General features: G+C 39.1%; 1 protein-coding gene across 1 annotated transcript in view; it reads left to right on the top strand.

The window, feature by feature from the left end:
* Positions 1 to 25,654, top strand: part of ADAMTS12 (ADAM metallopeptidase with thrombospondin type 1 motif 12) — a 544,067-nt gene that overhangs the window by 297,785 nt on the left and 220,628 nt on the right. Inside the window, exons 7-9 of the mRNA XM_063453964.1 lie at positions 12,581 to 12,730; positions 15,241 to 15,384; positions 17,614 to 17,758. Of these exons, the coding sequence (XP_063310034.1) occupies positions 12,581 to 12,730; positions 15,241 to 15,384; positions 17,614 to 17,758 (439 nt within the window). The remainder of the gene's footprint in view (positions 1 to 12,580; positions 12,731 to 15,240; positions 15,385 to 17,613; positions 17,759 to 25,654) is intronic.

Here is a 25,654-nt window from a genome sequence, read left to right as displayed (position 1 = left end):
GACCGGCTGAATGCGCGCGCAGCTCTTGCCGCGCGTGCGCATTCAGCCGACGGGGAGGAGAAGAGGAGGATCGGAGGAGGAGAGCAGGAGGAGATCTCTCCACCCAGCGCTGGAAAAAGGTAAGATTTAACCCCTTTCCCCTTTCCAGAGCCGGGCGGGAGGGGGTCCCTGAGGGTGGGGGCACCCTCAGGGCACTCTAGTGCAGGAAAACGAGTATGCTTTCCTGGCACTAGAGTGGTCCTTTAACGAAAGAATAACCCCGAGAGGGCTCAGATTCACGAAAGAACCTACCTCAGATAGAGATGACCCTCACTTTATGACAGGTTGGAACCAAATGTTGGACGGTTTTTCCTTTAGCCTTATGGGCTACATTGTAGCCAGAAGGGAGGAAAACCTGCCCAAACTCAATGAGGATGTTATTAAGTGGAAAGAGAGCCTCATTGAAAACACCAGCCCCGAAGTCTTTAATAATATAATTAAGGACATCAGAACGAAAGTAGATAAAGTAGAAAATATGGTGATAGAAACCAAAAAAAGAAAATATCTCAGGGATGTTAACGATTATAAAACAGGAAATGTAAGAAAACAAAATGGAAATGGAAAACCAAGGGAAGTAAGTCCTTACAAGAATAGGAACGACAGAAAGAGAGGATATTCGGGGTATGACAATCACAAGAGACTAGGCAATTACAGAGGGAGATCCCCATCAAAGAGACCAGGAAACCATAGAGAGAGATCCCAACCAAAACATCAAAGCACTCGGTGGGAACCTGATATACAAGGACAACGTCGCCACACATACCGGGAACAAAATATCCAAGGACCAGGAAGGCACACTTCGAATGAAGACAGAAGAAGTTATAGTTCAGTGGTTAAAAATGGAACACCAAGGAAATCCACTGAAAATGGAGCAGTTAAGAAACCAATAGAAAATAGGAGGAACAGGGATTTAGGAATAACAAACACTGTTGAACCACACACACAATTAAGGCAAGACGCAACAACAATGAGAACAGCATCTTCGTCCTCCCTGTTTTTTCGGAAGGACCCAACCAACAACAGACTGCAGTGGTCCCAGAAGACTCTTCCCCAAGAATCCCCTGGGAAGAGACAAAGGAGCATAGAAGAAGAAGAAGAAGAGCAAGAACAACATTACAGGGAGAAAAGAAACAGGAAACGGATATAAAAGGCATTTTTAATTTGACACAGAAGGATCTTACAGTGGAACAAACACTGGTTTTAAAAAAAGGCTTGAAGTTTGCACCCACAGCAGATTTTAATTCTTTTGATTTTTTTATTGATCTTAACCATTTTATTAGGAAATTATCCTTGAAAAAGTTCTTCTACGATAAAAGGGAAGTGCCAACCACTATACAAGATGACACCTTCATACACTCTGACCTCAAAAATAAGTCCACATTTTTTCCGAGACATATGATCTCGGACCAAATGAAGGCCTTTGAGATCATGGTCATGAAAGATATCAATAAGATCAAGAAAACCACCCCTTATCAACAAAACATATCCCGGAAAGAACAAAAAACTATCAAAGAGATGAGCAAAAATAAGGACATCGTAATAAAACCGGCGGACAAGGGGGGAGGGATTGTCATCTTCAACAAAGAGCATTACATCAAAGAAGCGGACAGAATTCTGTTGGACCCATTGACGTACCGACAGCTCCCATCAAACCCTATGAGTGAAATACAAAAAAAGTTCGAGAAATATATCCTCAAAGGAAAAGAACTGGAGATTATCAATGAAAAAGAAGCTGATTACTTGTCCATAAATTATCCCAAAGTTCCGGTATTCTATCACCTACCGAAGGTGCATAAAGACCAACACAATCCACCAGGCAGGCCGATTATATCGGGTATTGACTCGGTATCCACACGGGTATCCGAATATATCGATATCATGTTGCAACCTTTAGTAGTGAAAACGCCATATTACTTGAAGGACACTATTAACATGCTACAAATATTAGAACAGACGGAGTGGCAAGAAGGGAATTTCCTAGTCACGTGTGACGTCAGCTCATTGTATAGTGCCATCCCCCACAATAAAGGAATAGAAGCAGCCAAATACTTTTTAGAGAAGTCATCTTTTAAAAAGGAACAAATAGAGTTCATTTTAGAAGGGATTTTACTAATTTTAACCAACAACTTTTTCTGGTTTCAAGATTGTTTTTACTTACAGATCTGCGGTACAGCGATGGGCACCAAGTTCGCCCCCAGCTACGCAAACTTGTTCATGGCATACTGGGAAGAATCCTTTATTTCTAGTGGCCATGAATGGAGGGCGAACTTGGTGTCCTACCGCAGGTATATAGACGACATATTTTTTATCTGGACAGGCAGTAGGTGTGAATTAACAAAGTTTTTAGAATTCCTTAATACCAATGATTGGGGCGTCAAACTATCTAGTGAAGTGAGTAACAACAACATTAACTTTCTAGATTTGAATATTTATATCAAAGAATCACGTATTTTTACCAGGAACTACTTCAAACCGGTGGACTCTAACAGTTACATCAACAGAGATAGTTGCCATCATAAGCCCTGGCTAACCAATGCCCCCAAAGGGCAGTTCAAAAGAATTCGGAGGAACTGCAGAGAAGAAACGGAGTATACCAAACAGGCTGAGTACATAAAACAACAGTTCATAGAGAAAGGGTATAATGAGGACACCCTAAAGAAAGACATGGAAGAAGTTAGACTCCTGGAAAGAAATCAACTTTTAAAATACAAACCTAAAACAATGACACACAATTACGAAGGAGTCCCTTTTATCAGTAAATATAATGGAAATGCTAGAAAAGTACAGAAAGCCATCAATAAACATTGGCATATCCTGAAAGACGACCCCATACTTAAGGATATTTTACCTCCCAAACCAAAAATGATTTTTAGAGGCACCAGCAACTTAAGAAATGCGCTGGTTAGAAGCAATTTAGAAACCACAGCACCTAAGCACTTTATCAATGACCTGATAGGATTTTACGGGTGTGGAGAGTGCCTACCATGTAGAGGCACTAAAAACAGTAAAAGACACTTCATAGACATAAGCACAATAATAGGTCGCCCATATAAAATTAAAGACCACCTCACATGCCATTCAAAGGGAATTGTCTATGTACTCAAATGCCCATGCAATCTCCTGTATATAGGAAGAACCATACGACCTCTAAATGTACGGATTGCAGAACATGTCCGCAACATAAAAAAAGGTCTGGAAACGCACTCTGTCTCCCAACACTTTAAGACTCGACATAACCAGGACCCTACAGGACTATTCTTTTGTGCAATTAAATTAGTTAAAAAGGATTGGAGGGGAGGCAATTATATTAATAAACTAGGCAAAGAAGAGATGAAATTCATTTTTAATTTCAACACCCTCATACCTAACGGCCTCAATGCAGACTTTGAAATATGCCATTTTTTATAACATGTATGGAAAAGTGATTTTACAGTTTTTAATTCTGTTTATAACTTTTTAATATCAATTTTCATTTTTAGTATTTCTTTTTATTTCGTTTTATAATTATTTATGCCTTAAATTCTGTTTAGAAATTATATACTCCTATTGATGCTCTAACCACAGATTTCCTACCACAGTATTTATTTTATGCACTTTTAAATGAAGTACGTTCCACTTATGAATCACCTTCTCAACAAGCTTACTGTTTCCCCCATTATCATATTTTCCCAATAATAACTGAATTTATATACTTCCAGCCATTTGGATGGTCTAAATATGAAGATCTGTTAACACTTTCTGCTCTTTTATCCACTTCATTAAGTGGACATTGGATTTAACATGTATATGGGACTTTGCTAAAGAACAATAAAGTTATTGACGATTTGGAACGCACATGCGTTCCAACAACAGGACCGCGGACCGGAAGTACGTCACTGATATGCAACCGGAAGTGGAGATACCGGCGCGAACCCGGAAATGAACACCCTCCGAAGTGGGTATATAAACAAAATACCTGAAAGACACCTGTAGCAACTGAGGAAGCCCAGGACTTGGGCGAAACGCGTTTTGCAAGTAATTTCTTTTACCCCATAGTGGACTTTTTTACTATAGCACTATTTCAGTGATTTTATCAAGTTTGTTTTGTTTTTTGCTTTTATTTCATTGCACTTTGCTGTGCTGTATATCCACTTTTATCTTACCAATAAAAGGACTTAGTCCCCAAGTTCACATTGGCGTGGACATTCCTTTTTGAAAGATACAGAAAAGCACCTGCACTTTGGAAGGGAGTGGGATCCCTTCTAACTATCCCACAGGCGTCAGGATTGAGCCATTTCCGATTGGCTCCCTCCTTGTGAGTACTGAGCTATATACTGTATGTTGAAGCTTTATTTTACAGTACAATATTGCACTAGGTATTTGTATATTCATATCTCCACAGTTACTTCATCGACCTTAAACATCATTGTATCTTATCCTGAACCACAACATTCCACCCACTGTATGTATATGATTTGCTGTGATTTTTAGTGTGGATAGAGAGGTTACCACACGGGTGTTTTGAGTGTTGTTGGTATATATTTGGGTAACACGCTGTGACTCTGTACTTTCATTTATAAGTAGGGAAATTGGGCAGTAATTTGCACAGTGCTCTACATCTTTGCCCTCTTTGGGTATCAGGGAGATGTTCGCAGCTAGCTTTGTGGGGGGAATCTGTTGTCCTTCCCTTATGGAGTTGAGTGCTTTTAGCAGGCGGGGCAAGAGGATATCTGCAAACTGCTTATAGTATCATGACAGTAGGCCGTCGGAGCCTTGGCTTTTGACCAACTTAGTGTTCTTTAAGGCCCATGCTTTTTCTTCTGGCGTGATGGGTGCTTCTAGTTCAATTATTGCTTCCGGTTTAAGGCATTTGCCACATGGGCTGCAAGGTATTGTTCAACCTGTCTCTCCATGGTATCATTTGGCTGTGCCCCCGCGGCCGTTGGGAGTGAGTATAGGTTCACGCAGTAATTCCGAATGACCTCCGCGATATCTGGCGGCATTTGTTTTGGGGTCCCTTCTCCTGTCCTCATCCTGGGGATATATGTAGCCGCTCTCCTTTTCGCTATCATGCAGGCCAGCAATGCGCGGTACTTATTGGCGTTAGTGTTAAAGAAGGATTTATAGTGTCTTGTAATATTTTAGTTGAAATGTATAAATAAGTTTGCATCAAAATATCCTGTTGTGGCTTAATCTTGCTTTCTGACAATTTTAAGGATATTTAGATCGGACAGTATATATTTTGTCATTTGCAAAAAAAGTAATGATGGTCCAGGCACTCAAGTTCTACCCAGTGGGCAGATTTATTGGAGCGGAATCAAAACAACGTTTCGGCCCACAACAGGGCCGACCATTATTACTTTTTTGTAAATCACATTGTGAGGATTGGAGAAACCTCAGGCCCTTTTGCACCCTCAAATCCAGGAGAGTGTGGTATCCATATAAGTATAGATTTTGTCATCTGCACTAGGCTTCATTTCTGTTTTTCTAACATTCTATTTTGTTTGTATGACCACAGAAGTTTGGTATCCTGCTCTTTCATCATCCTTTTTATGTATTTTCCACCACTATCTGTATGAATTATTCTTATTTATTTTGGATATTGTAGTTGGTAGTTCTTACAACATTCTTGAATCATCTCCAGCTATTCATTGTTGTATGTCATGAAATGTGTCATGATGTATTGGAAGTAGTCATCAATTAAGGTCACCAAATATATGAATATATGGAAATGGAAAGTCCTCATTGGTTTTCCTACATGATTGTTTATAGATTTCCATATCTATAAGTAATGTATAGCTTTTGCTATTGCTGTGAGTCATAAATATGACTCTTCTAGCCTGCTTGTTTTTATGTTTTTACTTTATGTTTTTAACTTTGCAAGTTAAAAGTTCCATTCTATGAAGTGTGCATGACTTCTTTTGTGGGCTTTTTCACAAAAATTTAACACTCAGGGTTCCACATATGTTTTGTTTATTTGTTATGTCAATTACGTGATCCTCAAACAGGCTAATAATTGATTTCAATGTTATCTCTGTCCCCATTCTGTTAAGATCTGACTTTGTGTTCTACATTCTATAATTCAATTTTGGAATGCAACATTCCTACCTTCAACTTTCACACCTGATTTTGTTCCATAATTAAATTTTGTCACTGTGAATTTGAAATGTATACTTTTGACATTTTTCATTATGCTTTATTCTAGCACTCTTGGTGCTGGTCAAAACGAATTTTTCTTTCAGTTTACAAACATTTAATTCAATGTGTACTTGTTATGCTTGAAATAATAAAATACTCAGGATTTAAAAAGTTTACTCAAGGGGATTAAACTTTACTGGAATAAAAAACAAACCTAAAATTCTATATGGAGTACTAGAACATACAGACAACAGATATTAACTGTTTGTTATACTCAATTGTAAAAACATGCCACAGCATCAGCTAGTGCTGGGATTTGTCAGTTATATACTGTTGTCATGGTAGTTTACCCCAACTCGCAAGATTTAGTCCAACAATTGACAATATAGAGCAGAGATACGTCTTACCGGACCTTAGAATGGCCGGACTAGACGTAGAGAAATACAGAGTCAGGAACGATACGAGGTAAAGGGTACAAAGAGACAGCGAAAACAAGAACTAGCCAAGGTCTGGTACACAGTAATCAGTAAGCTGGCAAACAGGACAAAACAGGGATAAAGAGATAAATGGAGTCAGATACAAAGCCACGGTCAAGCACGAAAAATCACAACTGAACACAACAAGCGCTAAAGGGAACTGAAACAGAAACCACGATAGGGCAGGGAGTTAAGGGAGAGGTAAGTATAAATACCCTAACATTTAATTTGATTGGCCCCTGTCATATCCACGCCCCCAAAATGTGAGTGTATGGGGAATGTGGGATGACAGGGGCCAATGGGAGACCGTTTTAGTTTTCGGCTCCCACTACCGCATCCCGTGGTCAGTCCCCGCCGTCATCCGAGCCCCGAGCGAGCCGCGCGCGGTGGGAACTGAGGACCTCGGCCGGCCCCCGGATAAGGTAAGTATCGCTACAGTACCCCCCTCCCCCGAAAACATGCCCACCGGGCGGGGAGGATGGAAGGAGCGCACAAGGCGAGGAGCGTGAACAGCTTCAGCGGAAATCCAACTGCGTTCCTCAGGCCCATAGCCCTTCCCATGCACCAGGTACTGGAGGCGACCCCTGAGAAAATGAGAGTCAAGCACAGCAGCGACTTCGAACTCCTCATGACCCTCCACAGAAATAGGAGGCCGGAGGGAGAACATGCCAGGTATAACGGTTACACAGGAGGGGCTTCAACAAGGAGGTGTGAAAGACGTTAGGAATACGTAGGTTCCTAGGAAGATCCAAGGCATACGAAACAGGATTAACTTTATGTAAGATACGAAAAGGACCGATAAAACGAGGAGCCAACTTCATAGAAGGCACACAAAGGCGAATATTGCGAGTGGAAAGCCAAACCCTCTCCCCCACGACATAGGATGGAGCCGCCCTGCGATGCTTGTCAGCTTGAACCTTTTGGCGAGCAGCGGAGTCCACCAAAGAACGCTGAACCTGCTCCCAAGTAGTACGTAAATCAGACAAATGCTCATCCAGAACTGGCATGCCCAGTAAGGAGAATGCAGCTGGAAGAACAACAGGATGCCGGCCATAAACAACGTAAAAAGGGCTTTTACCAGAAGATTCATGAGCAGCGTTATTACGAGCAAACTCAGCCCAAGGAAGAAGGTCAGCCCAATTGTTCTGATGGTGGGATACGAAACAACGAAGATACTGCTCTAGGGATTGGTTGGCACGTTAAGCAGCTCCATTAGACTGGGGGTGGTAAGCGGAGGAAAACGAGAGAGAAATACCCATCTCTGAACAAAAGGCTTTCCAGAATCTGGAAATAAATTGGCTACCCCTATCGGATACAATTACCATGCAACCGAAACACCTTCCTGGCGAAGATAGAAGCAAGTTCCTTGGAAGAGGGCAATTTGACAAGATACACAATATGAGCCATCTTAGAAAAACGATCCACTATCATCAGGATGACTGTTTTACAATTCGAAGGAGGCAATTCAACAAGAAAATCCATGGTTAGATTGGACCAAGGCCTCTCGGGTATGGGCAACGGGTGCAACAACCTACAAGGAACTCTATGAGAAGATTTCATACTGGCACAAGTAGTACATGCCTGTACGTAATCGGTGACGTCCTTGCGTAAGGAAGCCCACCAAAAATATCTAGGAACTACTGACAAGGTTTTAGAAATACCAGGATGTCCAGCAGTCTTGGTGTCATTATATAATGACATAATGTCCCGTCTTTCGGGGACATCAACAAACAGTTTATCAGTAGGTCTCTCTCTAGGTGCCATGTTTTGTTTAGCCTGTATAACTTGCAAGAGTGAAGAAGAAATAGATAGAACCGTAGTGGCTATTATTCCGTCCGGGGGAATGACAGGGGTATCATCAAACTCTTGTTTGTCGGTAGTTTCGAATTGTCTGGACAGAGCGTCGGCTTTAGTGTTACGATCACCTGGTCTGTAGGTGATGATATAATTGAAATGAGATTAAAACAGTGACCACCTGACCTGCCTAGAAGACAATCTTTTGGCTTCACTAAGGTAGGAAAGGTTTTTGTGATCTGTAAAAATGAGGATGGGATCCTTAGTACCCTCTAATAGATGTCTCCACTCCTTAAGTGCTAAAATAATAGCAAGGAGTTCTCGATTGCCTATGTCATAATTCTTTTCGGCTTTGGACATCTGTTTGGAAAAGAAGCCACAAGGATGTAATGGCTATTCAGGTGATTCTCTTTGAGATAAGACAGCACCTACCCCAATATCAGAAGCATCAACTTCAAGAATATAAGGCAAAGAAGGGACAGGATGCTGTAAAATAGGAGCAGAGGCGAACGTAGTCTTAAGAAATTCAAAAGCCTCAAGCGCCTCTGGGGACCAGACACGAGTATTACCATCCTTTTTAGTCATACGGGTTATAGGCGCTACAATAGAAGAAAAACCTTTAATAAAGCATCTATAATAGTTAGAAAAACCAAGAAAACGCTGAATGGCTTTTAAACCTTGAGGTAGAGGCCATTCTATGACAGCAGAAAGCTTCTGGGGATCCATACGAAAACCCTTAGCTGAAATTAAATACCCCAAAAACTGGATTTCAGATTGATCAAATAAGCATTTTTCTAGTTTACAATAATGTCCATTAACAAGAAAGGTTTTCAAAACTGTTTTAACATGCATATGATGAGTATGCAAATCCGTTGAATATATTAATATGTCGTCCAAGTACACTATTACAAATGTGTGAATAAACTTTAAGAAGACGTCATTAATAAATTCTTGAAACACTGCTGGGCCGTTACAAAGACCAAAAAGCATCACAGTGTACTTGTAATGACCAGTGTTAGTATTGAATGCAGTTTTCCATTCATGGTCTTTCTTTATACGTATTAGATTGTATGCACCTCTAAGGTCCAGTTTAGTAAATACAGTGGCGTGTTTGAGCCTGTCAAATAATTCCGTGATTAAAGGTATAGGGTAAGCATTTTTTATGGTGATTTTATTTAGACCCCTATAATCGATACAAGGTCTCAAATCGCCCTCCTTCTTCGACACAAAGAAGAACCCAGCCCCTGCCGGAGAAGAGGATCTCCTTATAAACCCCTTTTGTAGAGATTCTTTAATATATTCCTCCATGACATGGTTTTCTTGAGGAGATAAAGGATACACCCTACCTTTGGGAGGTATAGTGCCAGGCAATAAATCGATAGCACAATCGTAGGGTCTATGTGGCGGTAATTTGTCAGCCTCCCTTTTATCGAAGACAGACTTAAGAGATAAGTACTGAGGAGGTATAACAGGAGACAAAGGAGGAGTAGTAAGAACATTAATAGAATTTAAAGGGGTGATTTTAACGATACAAGACTCTTGGCATGCATCACTCCAAGATACTATTTGTCCTGACTCCCAGTCAAAAATGGGATTGTGAGAACGTAACCATGGGTACCCTAACACGATGTGAGAGGAAGGAGAGGTGATGACTTGAAACCGAATGGTTTCTAAGTGTAAAATCCCTGTATACATATGCAACGGTTCAGTTTCATGTGTAATAACTGGGGAGCATAATGGTCTACCATCTATGGCCTCAACGGCCAAGGGTGTCTTCTTCTCTCTAATGGGTATGTTGTTTTCCCTAACAAAACCAGAATCTATGAAATTCTCAGCTGCCCCTGAATCGACCAGGGCTAATATGTTACCAGCTATGCAATTCCTTTCCATATGCAGAGAAACAGGGAGAAGTAATTGGTTAAGAGGCAATTTTGGGGACTTAGATATCACACCCAAGACCAGTCCCCTATATGGCCTAAGGTGCCATAGTTTTCCGGAAGCACGGGACATTCTTTCAACATATGGCCCTTCCTACCACAATACAGGCAAAGTCCCTCCTTTCTCCTATACAATTTTTCAGCATCAAAGAGTTTGGCAACCCCTAATTGTATGGGTTCCTCCTCTGATACCTTGAAACTCTCAGGATTAGCAACTCTAGGAGTATTTAATGTAACAAAACGTCTATTCCTATTCTTAGTATAGAGTCTGTCACAAATCCTATTGTCTATATCAATGAGATAGTCGATAAGGTCCTCTAATGGGATAGGAAGATCCCTAGCCGCTACCTCATCCAATAAAGTGTCAGATAAACCTTCTGTAAATGCAGTAGTTAGCCCATTGTTGGTCCAATCTACCTGTGAAGCAAGGGTACGAAACTGAATAGCATAGTCAGCAACAGACCTAGATCCCTGTTTAATTCTCATTAATGCTCTGGCGGCATTCTTCAACCTTTTAGTTGTGTCAAAGGTTCTACGAAAAGCCGTAAGGAAGCTATTGAAATCATGCACCATAGGTCCATTAGCCTCCCAAATAAGATTCGCCCACTCAAGTGCTTTATCAGTAAGTTGGTGCATAAGGAACCCAATTTTAGACCTATCAGTGGGAAAAGAACGTGGATTCATCTCAAAGTGGAATTCCACTTGATTAATGAATCCCCTGCATGTCTTAGCTTCCCCTCCATACCTAGGAGGAGGGGTTAAATGTGCAGAGGCATTAGGCATGGTAGATACATCTGGGACAAGAGGTGCAGGAGGATCTGGTACGGTTACCGGAGTAGTTCTAGATAAAAGCGTCTGGAGAGCCTGGGCTATCTGATCCATATGGTGATCCTGCTTTAGAAATCTAGCCTCATGAGAAGCCATTTGCTGAACTAAATCTGCAGGGTCCATGGCCCTATCGTAATGTCACGGTAGTTTACCCCAACTCGCAAGATTTAGTCCAACAATTGACAATATAGAGCAGAGATACGTCTTACCGGACCTTAGAATGGCCAGACTAGATGTAGAGAAATACAGAGTCAGGAACAATCCGAGGTCAAGGGTACAAAGAGACAGCAAAAACAAGAACTAGCCAAGGTCTGGTACACAGTAATCAGTAAGCCGGCAAACAGGACAAAACAGGGATAAAGAGATAAACGGAGTCAGATACAAAGCCAAGGTCAAGCACGAAAAATCACAACTGAACACAACAAGCGCTAAAGGGAACTGAAATAGAAACCACGATAGGGCAGGGAGTTAAGGGAGAGGTAAGTATAAATACCCTAACATTTAATTTGATTGGCCCCTGTCATATCCACGCCCCCAAAATGTGAGTGTATGGGGAATGTGGGATGACAGGGGCCAATGGGAGACCATTTTAGTTTTTGGCTCCCACTTCCCCTTTAAGAGTGTGCTCGAGACGCGCGGTGCGCTCTTGGAGCTAGGCGGGACACGTGACTGCATCCCGCGGTCAGTGCCCGCCGTCATCCGAGCCCCGAGCGGCGGGAACTGAGGACCTCGGCCGGCCCCCGGATAAGGTAAGTACCGCTACAACTGTGCCACTAATTTACTATAATCTAAGTAGCAACAAGACACAAAGAAGGGAGAACTTGTGTCTTCTGTCAAAACTATCGCAGACAAGAGAGGCAGCGGCTGAGTAGTATGTTGCTAGTCATGGAATGCAGAATGGGCCTGGCATCATGGGAATGTTCAAAAAAATTTTCTTGTATAGAGGATTAGGGTTTGACTAAACATTAAGAAATTTCACGTTATGTTTATTAATTGTGGAATTAAATTAAAAGTATGGGCGGGATATTCTATAGATAGAGAACTATGAGAATTTGTAAAATAATGGCATCACAGTTCGGCAATAGTGACAAAAAAACTGTCTAAAAAAAGACACTTCTGAACACACAGAAATGTTTTACTATTTTACCATTTGCTACAGTATTAAAAGTGTTAGTAAGAAAATTCTTACCAAATATTTAAGTGTAACATATTTGTTCATTTTACATTACTTTAATATAGTGATACTATACTATATACTTAAAATAGAAAAATGAAATAGTTTTGCACATTTTGTATGAATTAAAAAACAAACATATTTTTTGGCTTACATTGACACTTGCTTCATCTTTGTTTGTGTATAATATATGTTCTCCATTTACTTCACTACAGGAAAGATATTTGTGCCGGCAGAAACATTCCTTGTGAAACCTTAGGTCTTTCCCATCTGTCTGGTATGTGTCAGCCATTCAGAAGCTGCAACATTAATGAGGATTCAGGTCTCCCAGTTGCTTTTACTATTGCACATGAGCTGGGACACAGGTATATTTATTGGAGCAGCAGTTTGACACATTGTTTTACAATACATGCTTGTGCCTTTCTGATGTTTTGGTACAATGGGTAATGACCATTTTGGGTAATAATATTTTGTAATGTTAAAGGATAAAATCAAGCCAGACATTGGTGTTTTGTAAGCTGTATTTTTTTCATTGAGGCAAAACATATTATTTGTGCTTTTTTCTACCTATCGTTTTTTTTTTTTACTTTGTTTATCTCCATTATCTAACACATAATGTCTTTGACATATGCTACTGCACTAACAACCCCACTTCTTTTCTCCATCTAGTAGACTTTGCTGTAACTTTTTGCCTGATATCATTAGTCAGTCTAATAAATCTAGTTATATTTAATAAATGTATTATATAAATAAATGGGTTTATGTTTGTCCAAAATTCAATGGGTCAGACATGACAGTATCTTCATCAAGCGTACCTTGCTAATTTTATTGTGTAGATCATTGCAATTACCTTTTTACTCCACAGGTACTTTACATGTTTTTTTTTGTCTCAGACCTAGTAGGTTTTAGGTACGATATTTGTATTTTGTTAAAGTGACCTTCATCTGAAACTTTAATATCTTAATTTTAATCCCTTTGCCTCATTGTCTCTCAATCCATATTTTATTTTATTTTATTTTTTTCTGATTTTTTTTCTCTTCTTTTCTTAAACTATGTAATGAAAAGTAGGTTCTCAGAACACCTGCTTCAGGGTATCAATAATGGAGTGTACAGAAGATAGGAAATTTAGGGATCCTGCTAGTGTACCTACAATAAAGGACAAAACATAGGTCAAATATTGTCTAAAAATATAATATAATGTAGTGATTTTATGCACTCACAAATTCCAAGTTGTTAGGACGCTTTATAGGTGCATCCCCACGATGTGGGGGGGTTTGAACTAGCTCCTCAAGTGATAGCCGATTGGGTACCTGGACTAGCGAAATTATCCAAAAGCTCCAGCCAAAAGGATACTCCAAAAAGCAATTTATTCACACATAAAATAAGGAGGTATACAAAAGCATAAAAACAAGTATATAAAACATCCACAGGTCCTACGCGTTTCATCCTTATTTAAAGGACTTCCTCAGATTGCCTTTTGGTTTGCTGTATGTTTACTTTGTTTTATAGAAAGTGGTCCCTGAGTAAGTCCTTTGAAAAAGAATGAAACGCGTAGGACCTGTGGACATTTAATATACTTGTTTTTATGCTTTTGTATACCTACTTACTTTATGTGTGAATAAATTGCGTTTTGGAGTATCCTTTTGGCTGGAGCTTTTGGACCATCTCGCTAGCCCAGGCACCCAATCGGCTATCACTTGAGGAGGGAGTTCAAACCCCCCATCCACATCGTGGGGAGGCACCTATAAAACGCTCTAACAACTTGGAATTTGTGAGTGCATAAAATCACTACATTATATTATATTTTTAGACAATATTTGCGCTATGTTTTGTCCTTTATTGTAGGTATACTAGCAGGATCCCTACATTTCCTATCTTCTGTACAGTCACGTTATATGGTTATCAGCTGGGAGATAACCGTGGGAAGCTTTGTACCTTTAAGTTAAGTGCATTTTTGATATTTTTTTGTTTTGTTGGCACAGATCACTCAATTCACGGGTGGATTTGTAGTTTTTTGAGATACTATCAATAATGGAGTGCATTGTCTCATTGGCCCACACCTCCTCAATTCCAGTTTCAAATTTTATAATTTTGAGATATATCATGCTTAATTAAGTGTCCCACAGCCAGCTGTTCCAAAAATAGTCTGCTAAAAAAAACTTAAAATGCTATTTATTTATTTAAACTGCTATTTGCAGTTAAACTCGTTTTGTGTTACCTGCCACAGACTGACAAATCAACCTATAAATCTCTCAACAATATTGCAGGAATGCTCTGCTCCAGACACCCTGGAGAATAAGATATCAGTTTTAATGCCGTAATCTTAGCAATCACCGTGATTGCGCATTACTTTTTAGGTACAATATCATGTTAGCCTACAATATATTTAAATTGCCTTTGAACTTAACTGCCATTCCAAGACTTAAGACAAGTAAACAGGAAGCCATTAGGACTAAACCTGCCCAAATGCTAGCACATTTATTTATAGCAACTCAGTTGACTTCTGAAAGTTATTTAAATGTATGTTTGTTAAGGCAATTTCCATTAATTTCAATGTATGATATATTTGAGTAATTTAATATGAATAATCTAATGATATGCCCATAAATTAGTGTTTGATATTCAAATCTACTGTATGATTTAGCTTAATATGTGCAGATAAGCAGGACTAATGACTGAGGGAATATATTCTAAGAATCTAAGATGGTATTTATTTATGTTTTTAAACAGTTAAGTCTTACATGGCATTCTGATGAGTTCATTTTACGGTTGTCTGTATGTTTTATTCTAATTTTATAAGAAACTGACTTCAGAAGGTCCTGTTTTTGTAAAAACAAACTACATATATGCTGCGATTTTTTTTCTCCCCCTCCAGTTTTGGAATTCATCATGATGGACAGGGTAATGATTGCGAATTTATTGGAAGACACCCATACATTATGTCTCGACAACTGAAATATGATTCCTCACCTCTTACATGGTCCTTATGTAGTAAAGAATATATCACACGTTTCTTAGAGTAAGTCAAGTTTGTCTGTTCTCCATGATTTTAGCAAACATCATAGTTCACATGAAAAACAGCTATATAACAAACAAATAGAAAGCAAATGAGATTGTGAATTGTGGTGCTACTGTTCATACAATGTAATTCTAGGTAAAGTAATGCTTGCGCACAAAGACAAAATGCCAAAAAAATAAGTTTTCTAGTAAGTAATGTACGCAGAGTGGAACCTTAGCTAAGGCCTAGTGGAGATAAGCATTCATTTAAACAAATCACTACTGATGTGAGCTTGGACCATATCATGGCTTTTGTATTACATTTTATTCCATTTTTGTCATGGAGTTCTGTAGATCTTTTTCAGGGAGAATCACAACAGATCCTCCAATGTTGAACTGAATGTTGCTTCTTTGTGCTACTTTAGCTTTGAAGGATCCCAACTTCCCCCAAGTTGAATCACCCTTGATTTCATTGAAAGCTCAGAATTACTCACTAAATTCTGAATTATAGTAAATTAAAATGTGAATGGTAGCATTTTGGTGCAAAAATAGCCAAGCTGTGGCTACAACTGAATTGGAAAAACATTCAAGATCAGATCTTAATTTACTACAATTAAGAGTATAATGAATAATCCCACTTGTAAAATACTTTCCAGAATTGAGCTTGCAGCATGTTTGATATATGTGCATGTTTTTGTTTTTTTTCCAGATTGTTTATACATTTTCATTTCAATTAATTGGCTAAAGAAACTCACCAAATTTCTGGAATTGCTCATCATTGGTATTTTGCTGAGAACTACCACCTTTTAGGTGTACTTGACTCACCCTAACCTTTATTTTAAGGTGCTATGGATTTATTTATTACCTGGAGTCCACAAAGCATTATTCCCAACCTCTACTACTTTAGGCAAACGACAGAAGCAAATATGTAGGAGCTTCTGGTAGCTCTCTAGAGCTAAATTGTGCAGTGTAGGGCTAAATCATTGGCTGAGAACACCAGAATATCAGAATGCTCTCAGTCAATGAGTTAAGCCCTAAACACCAGGTTTGGCTCAGACAGAGAACTTCTGGCTCTCTGTGTGAAATAGTGATGGTGGTTAGCACGTGTGTCTGCATTTTCAGCCTTTTTTATTTTTTGTTATATTTACTCTGATAGTGATACATTGTTGTAATTAGAGTATATTGAGTACATCAATAACTTTTATATTTACCTAAAGCATCTCAAGTAATAGTTGTGGAGTTTTGTTTGCTTTTTGTTGTTTAATAGCAAGAGTATTTTTTATGAAGAATGTTCTCTGTATATTTTTTATAGCATTAATTCAACAATATGTAATGTCATATTCATTCCTGTTACTTGCAGATCAAACAAGAAAATTGTATATTAAATTGCAGAAACCTTTATTGTCAATGATGAAATATAATAAACACAAAAGTCTTATTTACATCACACACTCTGAATCAGAACTGATTGTGAACAATATAAAGAGAAAAAAAAGCAGTCCTGCTGAATAAAATAAGTCGCTTCACCTAGTAAATTAATTAACAAATTAGTAGTAGGAATACAAACCAAGTTCACGGCAGATTGTTGAAATGTAAGAAAGTAACAGAAAATGGGGATTTGCCCAAGTCTTGAGGCAAATTAGTGAAACCTACTGAAAGCAATTACATTATGGAAAAAAAAACACACAAATATACAGGCTCGTAAACTGGTTGGCTGTAGCCGAGTGCAGAAAAAAGAGTTAATTTAGCTTTCAGCTGCTGAGTTGGAAACATTTGAAGTCCAAATGGGTAATGCAGGATACAGGGTGAGTATAAAGATCCAATTTGTAGATTCTGAAGGAATTTCCAGGGAGGTCAGTGGAAAATCAGTTCTGAGTTGAGTTGGAGATTCTGAGACCTCAAAAATTATTTAGTTGAAACATGAAAGGCAAAGTAGGACGACAGTTTTACCAGGTTCACTGACAGGGCGGTCTTAAAAACAATGTTGTCAGTGGACTTATAAACTAAAAGGAAGAACAGAATTATTTAAAAAGGCAATAATATAAAAAATACATGTTCCTGACAAATAACTTTACACCATATGACTACATAGTTAATGTGAAAGAAAGTACAACTGTTAATGGTATTGACAGTGATTTTAGACTTTCCTTAAGGCACCAAAAGCAACAAAGACAAAGAAAATGGAATTTATAATAAAAGCATATTATGTTCTATTGTAAATTATAATTTGTTTATGTTGGCTTTTTTTTAGTCGAGGATGGGGATTTTGTCTTGATGATGTTCCAATAAAGAAAGATGTGAAACCTCCACTGGTTGCTCCTGGAGTCTTATATGATCTTAGCCACCAGTGTCAACTGCAATATGGACCTAATGCAACTGTTTGTGATTTTGTGGATGTAAGTTTATACTTCATTTTTACAAAACATCTTGTTTATGTGTTGTAGTTCATCGAAGCAGATTGTAAGATAAATAAATTTACTGTTAGAATGCAGCCATGAAATAAAAATGCCAAACTATCTGCAGCTCAATTTATAGTATAAATAGTGTAGAAATGTAAGGTAAATTGACTCTAATGATTAACTTGAATTTATCATAAAAAGTCTGCCTGTGTGTGCAAATTGTTAGTAGGGATGTCCAGTAGTCAATTAATTATTGTTTTTTTAAGGACCCAAGATCTTGGAAAACCATTTATAGTCTTGTAGTATGAATTATTTTTTTCATATACAACTAGACCGTCATTATAATTCAAGGTCATATTCAATCAATATTTAAGCATGTACATTAGAGCACAAATGTGGAAATAGGGTGAACAGCAGTTTTATATTTTCCTTTTATGATTATATATCTATTAACATTACTAAATTAAATTTAGCTTGGTTAAAATAAATCCAGAAATAGAATTACAATTATGGCTTATATAATGCAGTAATGCTCCCATTAATAAGTATATAATTTCTGAGTTATTCAAATAATTATGCTTGTCTACCATATGCATGCATATGTTTCTAGATTATTACTTTACTATAATGATACTGTTGTGCCTAATCATTAAATTCATGAAGCACCAATATCCAAAAAGTAATAATCAATTACCTAATAAGGCTTATAACGATACTGGCGGGCACACAACCCACTTCGGAATGAGTATATTGAGCTATAGGAAACAGAAATCACACAGAGACCACGTTGCAGATAATAATTCACATCACACTTTATTGTCCATAAAGGGACCCAGGACAAAATAAGCTTAATTCTCATTAAGTAGTTGCATGCATTCACATCAAAACAGCTTAGTATCTAGATATATCAACTTAAGTATACATCACCATTTAGAGGGGGCTTGGTTACGTCCTCGCTGCACGACCGGGGGAACTCAGACAGTCAGGCTTGGAGGGACCCTCTCTGGGAACAGCAGAGACCAGCAACACGCGTCCGCATTACAGGTGGGTAGTTCTCCAAGTGAGTGCCAAGTTTCCCCGTCTTTTATACTTTTTACCAAGTTTGTATTTCTTATCAGTGCAGCCCAGCATGTATCTTGTCACGCACGTTAGGTAGTCAGTACGGTTGATCAGGCCGGTCATGACCCCCAAGGCCCATGCCAGACACATGCGGCATCTTATCTATCTATGTCCCTACTCTTTATCTTTCTAATACCAAGTCCCTCTCTTACACACAAGGGCCTTTTTGGATATTGGCCAGACACGCTATGGAATATTCTATGCAATATCAGCGCAATACAGTTTTAGTATTTTATGCAATGTCATCTTACACAGTCTAAGTATTTTATGCAATGTCAGCTTAGTTGAATTTCTTAGTGCGACACAGTTACAGACAAGTGCCATCTTAACTATCTATAATAGATTAATTTGCTCATTAGTGATCAATCAATCATACCTAATTAGTTAATTGGAATTTTATCACAATTATCACATTCCATCCCTTGATCACTCAGTGAGCAAAACCTCACACATTTACGCATGCCATTCAGGTTATCAGCAGGGGGCAAGCCCATTAACCCACTGATCCCCATATTGTTCCATTCACACCTGGAACCAATTCATGCACTAAAGCTCTCCGAGTCGAGGGTCACCCGTAGGACATGCCTCTTCCCGCTTAACATTCTCTATCTCTAAACAACATTTATCACACTTCTAACATTTGCTTTTTAAATGTAGTTACTCTTTGAATGCAGCAAATAACAATTTTGTAGCATAGGTAAATACAGAGTATAATAAAAACACACCACACAATTCCCTTTAATATTTTCATCCCAAGTCCTCCTATCCATGATCCTATACCAAATGTCCAGTCAAAGTCTTGTGTAGCATTAGCTAGCCAGTGTTCCAAGTCATCTGTGGTCAGTGGTTTTCTAAAGCGTTTCTGTATCTCTTCTAAGTGATGAAGCTCATGTTTAACTTTCCCTGATTTATCTTCTATCCACACACAACATGCTTTGCCTCCTATTCTTTTGCATACCCCCCCCTCTGCTGCAAGCAAATAATCTAAGGCTATTCTATTTTGCAAAGCTACCTGTCTAATCTGTTCTTGCTCATAAGTAAGTAAGCTAATAGCAAGTCCTGTGCTATTAAAGGCATCATCAAGGGAATCAATTAAAAGGTTTAAATTAGTTATCATCATTCCCACCCCCACCATTGGAAAAAGAGAGACCCAAAACTGTGCGTTTCTATCCATTTTAAACCCTGATAACCCGGTGTCTCGTTTCCTCCAATGATGATGGGCGCTTTCAGGTAAAGTTTTAGTAGGGTAAATGGCGGGCATCACCATTCCCAAGGTACAATCAATTTGCATTTTACATGGGAGTTTTTTATAAGCCCATCTCCCACATAGCCAATAGAATCCTTTTGAAGGGATAGGGTGATTTATACAACTTACATCAGAACGTTTAAAGGTAAAGGTATCAGGGGTGCTGTTAGTGCAGCAGTAGGTTGCACCACTATTCTCTATAACAGTGTATGTCCGCTTTGTGCTTTGCTCATTTGCGTAACCCACCCAATATTGGGTAAGTTCCTCTGAAGTAATATTAAAGTCAACATGTGTATATAGTATATGGCAGCCAAAGGGTGTTGTAGATTCTAACGTTAACATATCAAATGATCCGTGCGGCAGCTTAATATAGTTCATCTTCTCAGTGTCGTTGTGGCTGAAATAGCCTTCTCCATACAGGCTTGCCCTCATGTTTGGACAGTCATAAGTCAGGCAGGTTACTCGCATCTCGATCTCTTTCCACTTCATTTCTGCGGAATCACTCCGGTCCCAACCTCCAATCTCGTTGTTGGTATCTGATTCGACCAAAAGGGGTAGAGTAAGCGCAACCATCACAATAACAGCCGGACCAATGAGCTTTGCCTGTAAAGATATGACTCATCTTATTCTCTCAAATAACATTTGCCCGAGGGCACGTATTCCCATTTGTCTTGTCCTGACTTGGAGAGTATCACAGTGTTGTCAAGGATGTCAATACCAATTATGTATTCAGGTATGGGGACAATTAAAACTGAATACTTCTTTTTGGGCAACTGTCCAATTTTCAGTTCTACCCAGGTCTGGACTGCTTCTGTCCTTTTACCTCCCAGACCTGTGATCACATAGGGTGATCCAGAAAATTTCTTAGGGTTACCATAAATTAAGGTGGTTTCGGCTCCAGTGTCCACAAGGGCAGTAACCCTTTCAACATTTTTATGTTTCCAGTGAATTTCTACATTTACATGGGGTCTGTGGTCTTTTACTGAAAAGTCAATCACTGGAGCCTGCCTCACTAGTCAATCCTTTTGGTCAGAGTCCGTCACCTCCAGGTCTCCCAGGTCTCCTAACAGGTTTCCCAGGTCTCCCAATTCCCCCAATTGCATAATGGCTTCAGTAACCAATTGCAATGAGTTTCCTGTTTGATTTATAAGCAGTGTCATTATTACCTGCTTATATGCTGGAGGGGCGGTCTTTATAATCTTATTTCTCATTTGAACTGTCACAGGCATTTCCATCAGTCTATCCAGCTGTTGGGAATTCTGGATAGCCTGTCTGACCATCTCCTGTTTCAGTTTCCTTACTGCATCTGTCAGCCCGTACCAAGGTTTGTCATTATCTGGCCAGTCACTGACAGATGGATACCTCAGTTTTAACCCTATCTGGACAAGCTCAAGGAGGGTGAGTGAAGCCGGATTCCCCTCTATGGCAGGGGGTCCGTTTAACAGCATCCTCCTGACATTCTCATCCTCTGAGATAGTGGCTAACTTTGGCGAGTCCATGGCATCAAGATTGATGCCTCCCGCCCCTGTCTCGGCTAGTCTCACAACCCACTCATCCAGCGGTTCCTTTGGCCGCTGCCTGAAGGTTGAAAGAATGTCAGCCATCTCCTGTTGAGTGTAGTCTTCCATGGAGGTCTTGCTAATTTGCCCCAGGTCAGTGTACTCCAATTTTCTTATGACCACAGGCAAAGCATTTACTCCACCAGACTCATCGTCTGAACTCCAGATGTTGCCATCCCAAGTGTCAGGATCCCAATTGGATCCTACCTGAGCCAGGCACACCTGCATCTTCCTCTTGCTAATCTTACGAGTTCCAACCTTACCCTTAGCCTTAGTCACATTCATTACAGATTTTTGCAATAACATTTCATACAAACGCTTTTCTTTTTCCATAAGACATTTAGCTTTGTGTGTTTGTCTATAGGCATTCAGTATTACCCAACCTCTTTTCTGCCACTTATCTTTTGGGATTTTCGTCAGGCAATCAAGAAGGTTAGTAGGCATGTCAATTTCACTTTTTTCACAGTCATCGTTACCCTTGCCAGCTGAACGGGCCCATTCACTGGCAATCACCGCATATGGCTCATCCTCCCATCCGGGAATGATGGCATCATCACCTTGTTTCTTATTCTTTTTAAACATTGTGCAAAGTCCCTATGATTGATTTAGAATATACTTGCACTCCTTGGGGGATGTGTGTACTATGTGTTTTAGTTAATTTCACTTGAATATGTACTAATCCAAACACCTAGTGTCTGGCTTATTGTTTTATGTTTCACTCAAGCCTGCCCAAATGACTAATTTGGCTGCAGGTTTGCGCTTCCCGACCACACTGGCTTTCTACACACTCCGTAAAGTGCATAGGGGCGTCTATGAATCGAGCCAACAGTCTTGCACTTTCAGGAACAACCGTTTCATTCACTTCCTTAGTCAGCACTGGCTTCCAGCACCTGTTAAGGTGCGTAGGGGCACTTGTTAACTGACCAAGCACAATCACCCATTCGTGCCAGAATCACCCCAAACAATCTCGTGGTTTTGGTGACCTTATCTCAATACCTGGTATTGAGCTTATTAAATTAGCAGCAATTCAGCCTCATCCAGGACGCTAGCCTGTTTGAGGGTATCGCTCCCCAGCGGCACTGGCGTTCTACACACCGTTAAGATGTATAGGGGCGTCTACCAACTGAGCACAACTTGCATTCTTCAATCAATCTTCTGAAACACTCCTCAATCTTGTTAGATCGAGCATTCACTCACCAATTTTGCTCTTGCAAAGTCATGCAAACATTTTCAAGTTTACACAATGTTCAAAAGAAACTTTAGAAACTGTAGTGTTTGTTTCCTAAACTTAAAATCTCTATAACATATTTTACTGCAACGCACGGAAGAAACTGACAGCTTGCAAACGTCTTTTCTTTCCTCCGTGTCGCAGCAAAAATTAAACCTTATACAATGTTAGTTTCACTTTAACTGTACTTACAATTCGCCTAAGCAGTCCTAACAATTTCTAACCACAATATCCTTATCTACATACACAGTTCTAACAAGTCCTAAACACAATTTTCTTATCTTACGCAAACAGTTCCAGCAAACTCTAAACAAATTCTAACAACTTTCAAAACTAAATTGATTTCAAGTTTCCCTGCTCAATTAATACTCATCCTGCCGATTACGCCAAAATGTTGTGCCTAATCATTAAATTCATGAAGCACCAATATCCAAAAAGTAATAATCAATTACCTAATAAGGCTTATAACGATACTGGCGGGCACACAACCCACTTCGGAATGAGTATATTGAGCTATAGGAAACAGAAATCACACAGAGACCACGTTGCAGATAATAATTCACATCACACTTTATTGTCCATAAAGGGACCCAGGACAAAATAAGCTTAATTCTCATTAAGTAGCTGCATGCATTCACATCAAAACAGCTTAGTATCTAGATATATCAACTTAAGTATACATCACCATTTAGAGGGGGCTTGGTTACGTCCTCGCTGCACGACCGGGGGAACTCAGACAGTCAGGCTTGGAGGGACCCTCTCTGGGAACAGCAGAGACCAGCAACACGCGTCCGCATTACAGGTGGGTAGTTCTCCAAGTGAGTGCCAAGTTTCCCCGTCTTTTATACTTTTTACCAAGTTTGTATTTCTTATCAGTGCAGCCCAGCATGTATCTTGTCACGCACGTTAGGTAGTCAGTACGGTTGATCAGGCCGGTCATGACCCCCAAGGCCCATGCCAGACACATGCGGCATCTTATCTATCTATGTCCCTACTCTTTATCTTTCTAATACCAAGTCCCTCTCTTACACACAAGGGCCTTTTTGGATATTGGCCAGACACGCTATGGAATATTCTATGCAATATCAGCGCAATACAGTTTTAGTATTTTATGCAATGTCATCTTACACAGTCTAAGTATTTTATGCAATGTCAGCTTAGTTGAATTTCTTAGTGCGACACAGTTACAGACAAGTGCCATCTTAACTATCTATAATAGATTAATTTGCTCATTAGTGATCAATCAATCATACCTAATTAGTTAATTGGAATTTTATCACAATTATCACAGATACTAACACTGTTACATATAGTTTACTACTGTAACATTTTGTACTTGATGTTACATGTAGTCATTAATAATCTGGCTGTTAGAATTTTGGTTGGTAAATACTTACTTTTTCATCATAAATGGCTAGCCTGGTCCATTCTACCCCCCAACCCCCATTCAACCCCTACTTGCCACTCCCAGATGTAAATTCCTTTTAAAGTCACTGTTTTATCACTCTTTCTTAGCCCGAAGTCATCATCCATCCCTGCATCAAGGCCTTTTAATTTTGCTCAGCTCTACCCACCCTCTTGCCCCCCCCCGGTTCTTTCTAACCATATAACATGCTCTTCTAGCTGTTTGGAACCACATCCAATCACCTCCTCGTTCCTTTCACATGCTATCAGCTGCTGCAGTTATACTATTAACTATCTCTGCCATCACATACAAATCCCTCAGCTACCTCTTTTCTCATCTTCCCAATTTAACCTTTAGATTGTAAGCTCACGGGCAGAGCCCTCTACCTGTTGTATTGGTCTGTTCCTGTTGTGTTGTTTTTCCCAATTGTACAGCACTGCAGAATATGTTGGCGCTTTATAAATGCCAGTAATAAATATGTACCATGCCATATGTAAATAACCTTAATGAAACATCTCCTAACATTCTATACCAGCATTATTTGATTGGCATGTATTTTATTTTTATATATTTGTACATTTATATCTGTAGCACAAATTCTCACTGTTTAACCCCTTGAGGACCAAACTTCTGGAATAAAAGGGAATCATGACATGTCACACATGTCATGTGTCCTTAAGGGGTTAAAATGTGTTCTAATCTGAAATATGAATTTGTAATGTATAGTATGTTTTAGTCTAAAATATAATACACTAATATGAGTAACTTTAAGTTAGGAAGTCAGGAAACGACACAAAAAGTCTTACAGGTGTAAGGGAAAAAATTGTAATGTGCAAAGTGAAATTTTAAAGCATCTATATGTGCAAAAGGTACTTTTAAAAGTACTTATATTAGTGCAGAGAAATTAACTAAAGTGTAATACTATAATAAAATGTAATAATTAATCTGTTATAGCATCAATCATAACGCTTTACAGTGTTCATAAAAACTGTATCCCATCAGTCGTGATGCTCTAAACTTACAATAGATTATAATACTTAACACAGTAATTTTGTTATCATTGGGAATAGTACACAAAAATCTGAAAAATATAAACAAACTCTAAGACCACTGGTGCTAAAAAAAGAAACAAAACATAAAACCCTTTGATAAATCCCTTTAAAACAGCACTCACATATACCAGAGCCCTTCCAACTGACTCTGGGTTTAAATAGCTTTGATATGTGAAGGAACATTTCCCACAGACCATAGAACACTTAATCCTCAATCTTCAAATGCTTGAGGGAGAGACCAGCTATAACCCAATGGCATAACAGCAACCCTATTTATTTATTGA

Source organism: Pelobates fuscus, chromosome 5, assembly GCF_036172605.1.
Source record: "Pelobates fuscus isolate aPelFus1 chromosome 5, aPelFus1.pri, whole genome shotgun sequence".
In the NCBI taxonomy this organism is placed as follows: domain Eukaryota; kingdom Metazoa; phylum Chordata; class Amphibia; order Anura; family Pelobatidae; genus Pelobates; species Pelobates fuscus.
The sequence above is the reverse complement of the archived record's forward strand: the minus strand, read 5'-3'. Positions and strand labels throughout refer to the sequence as shown.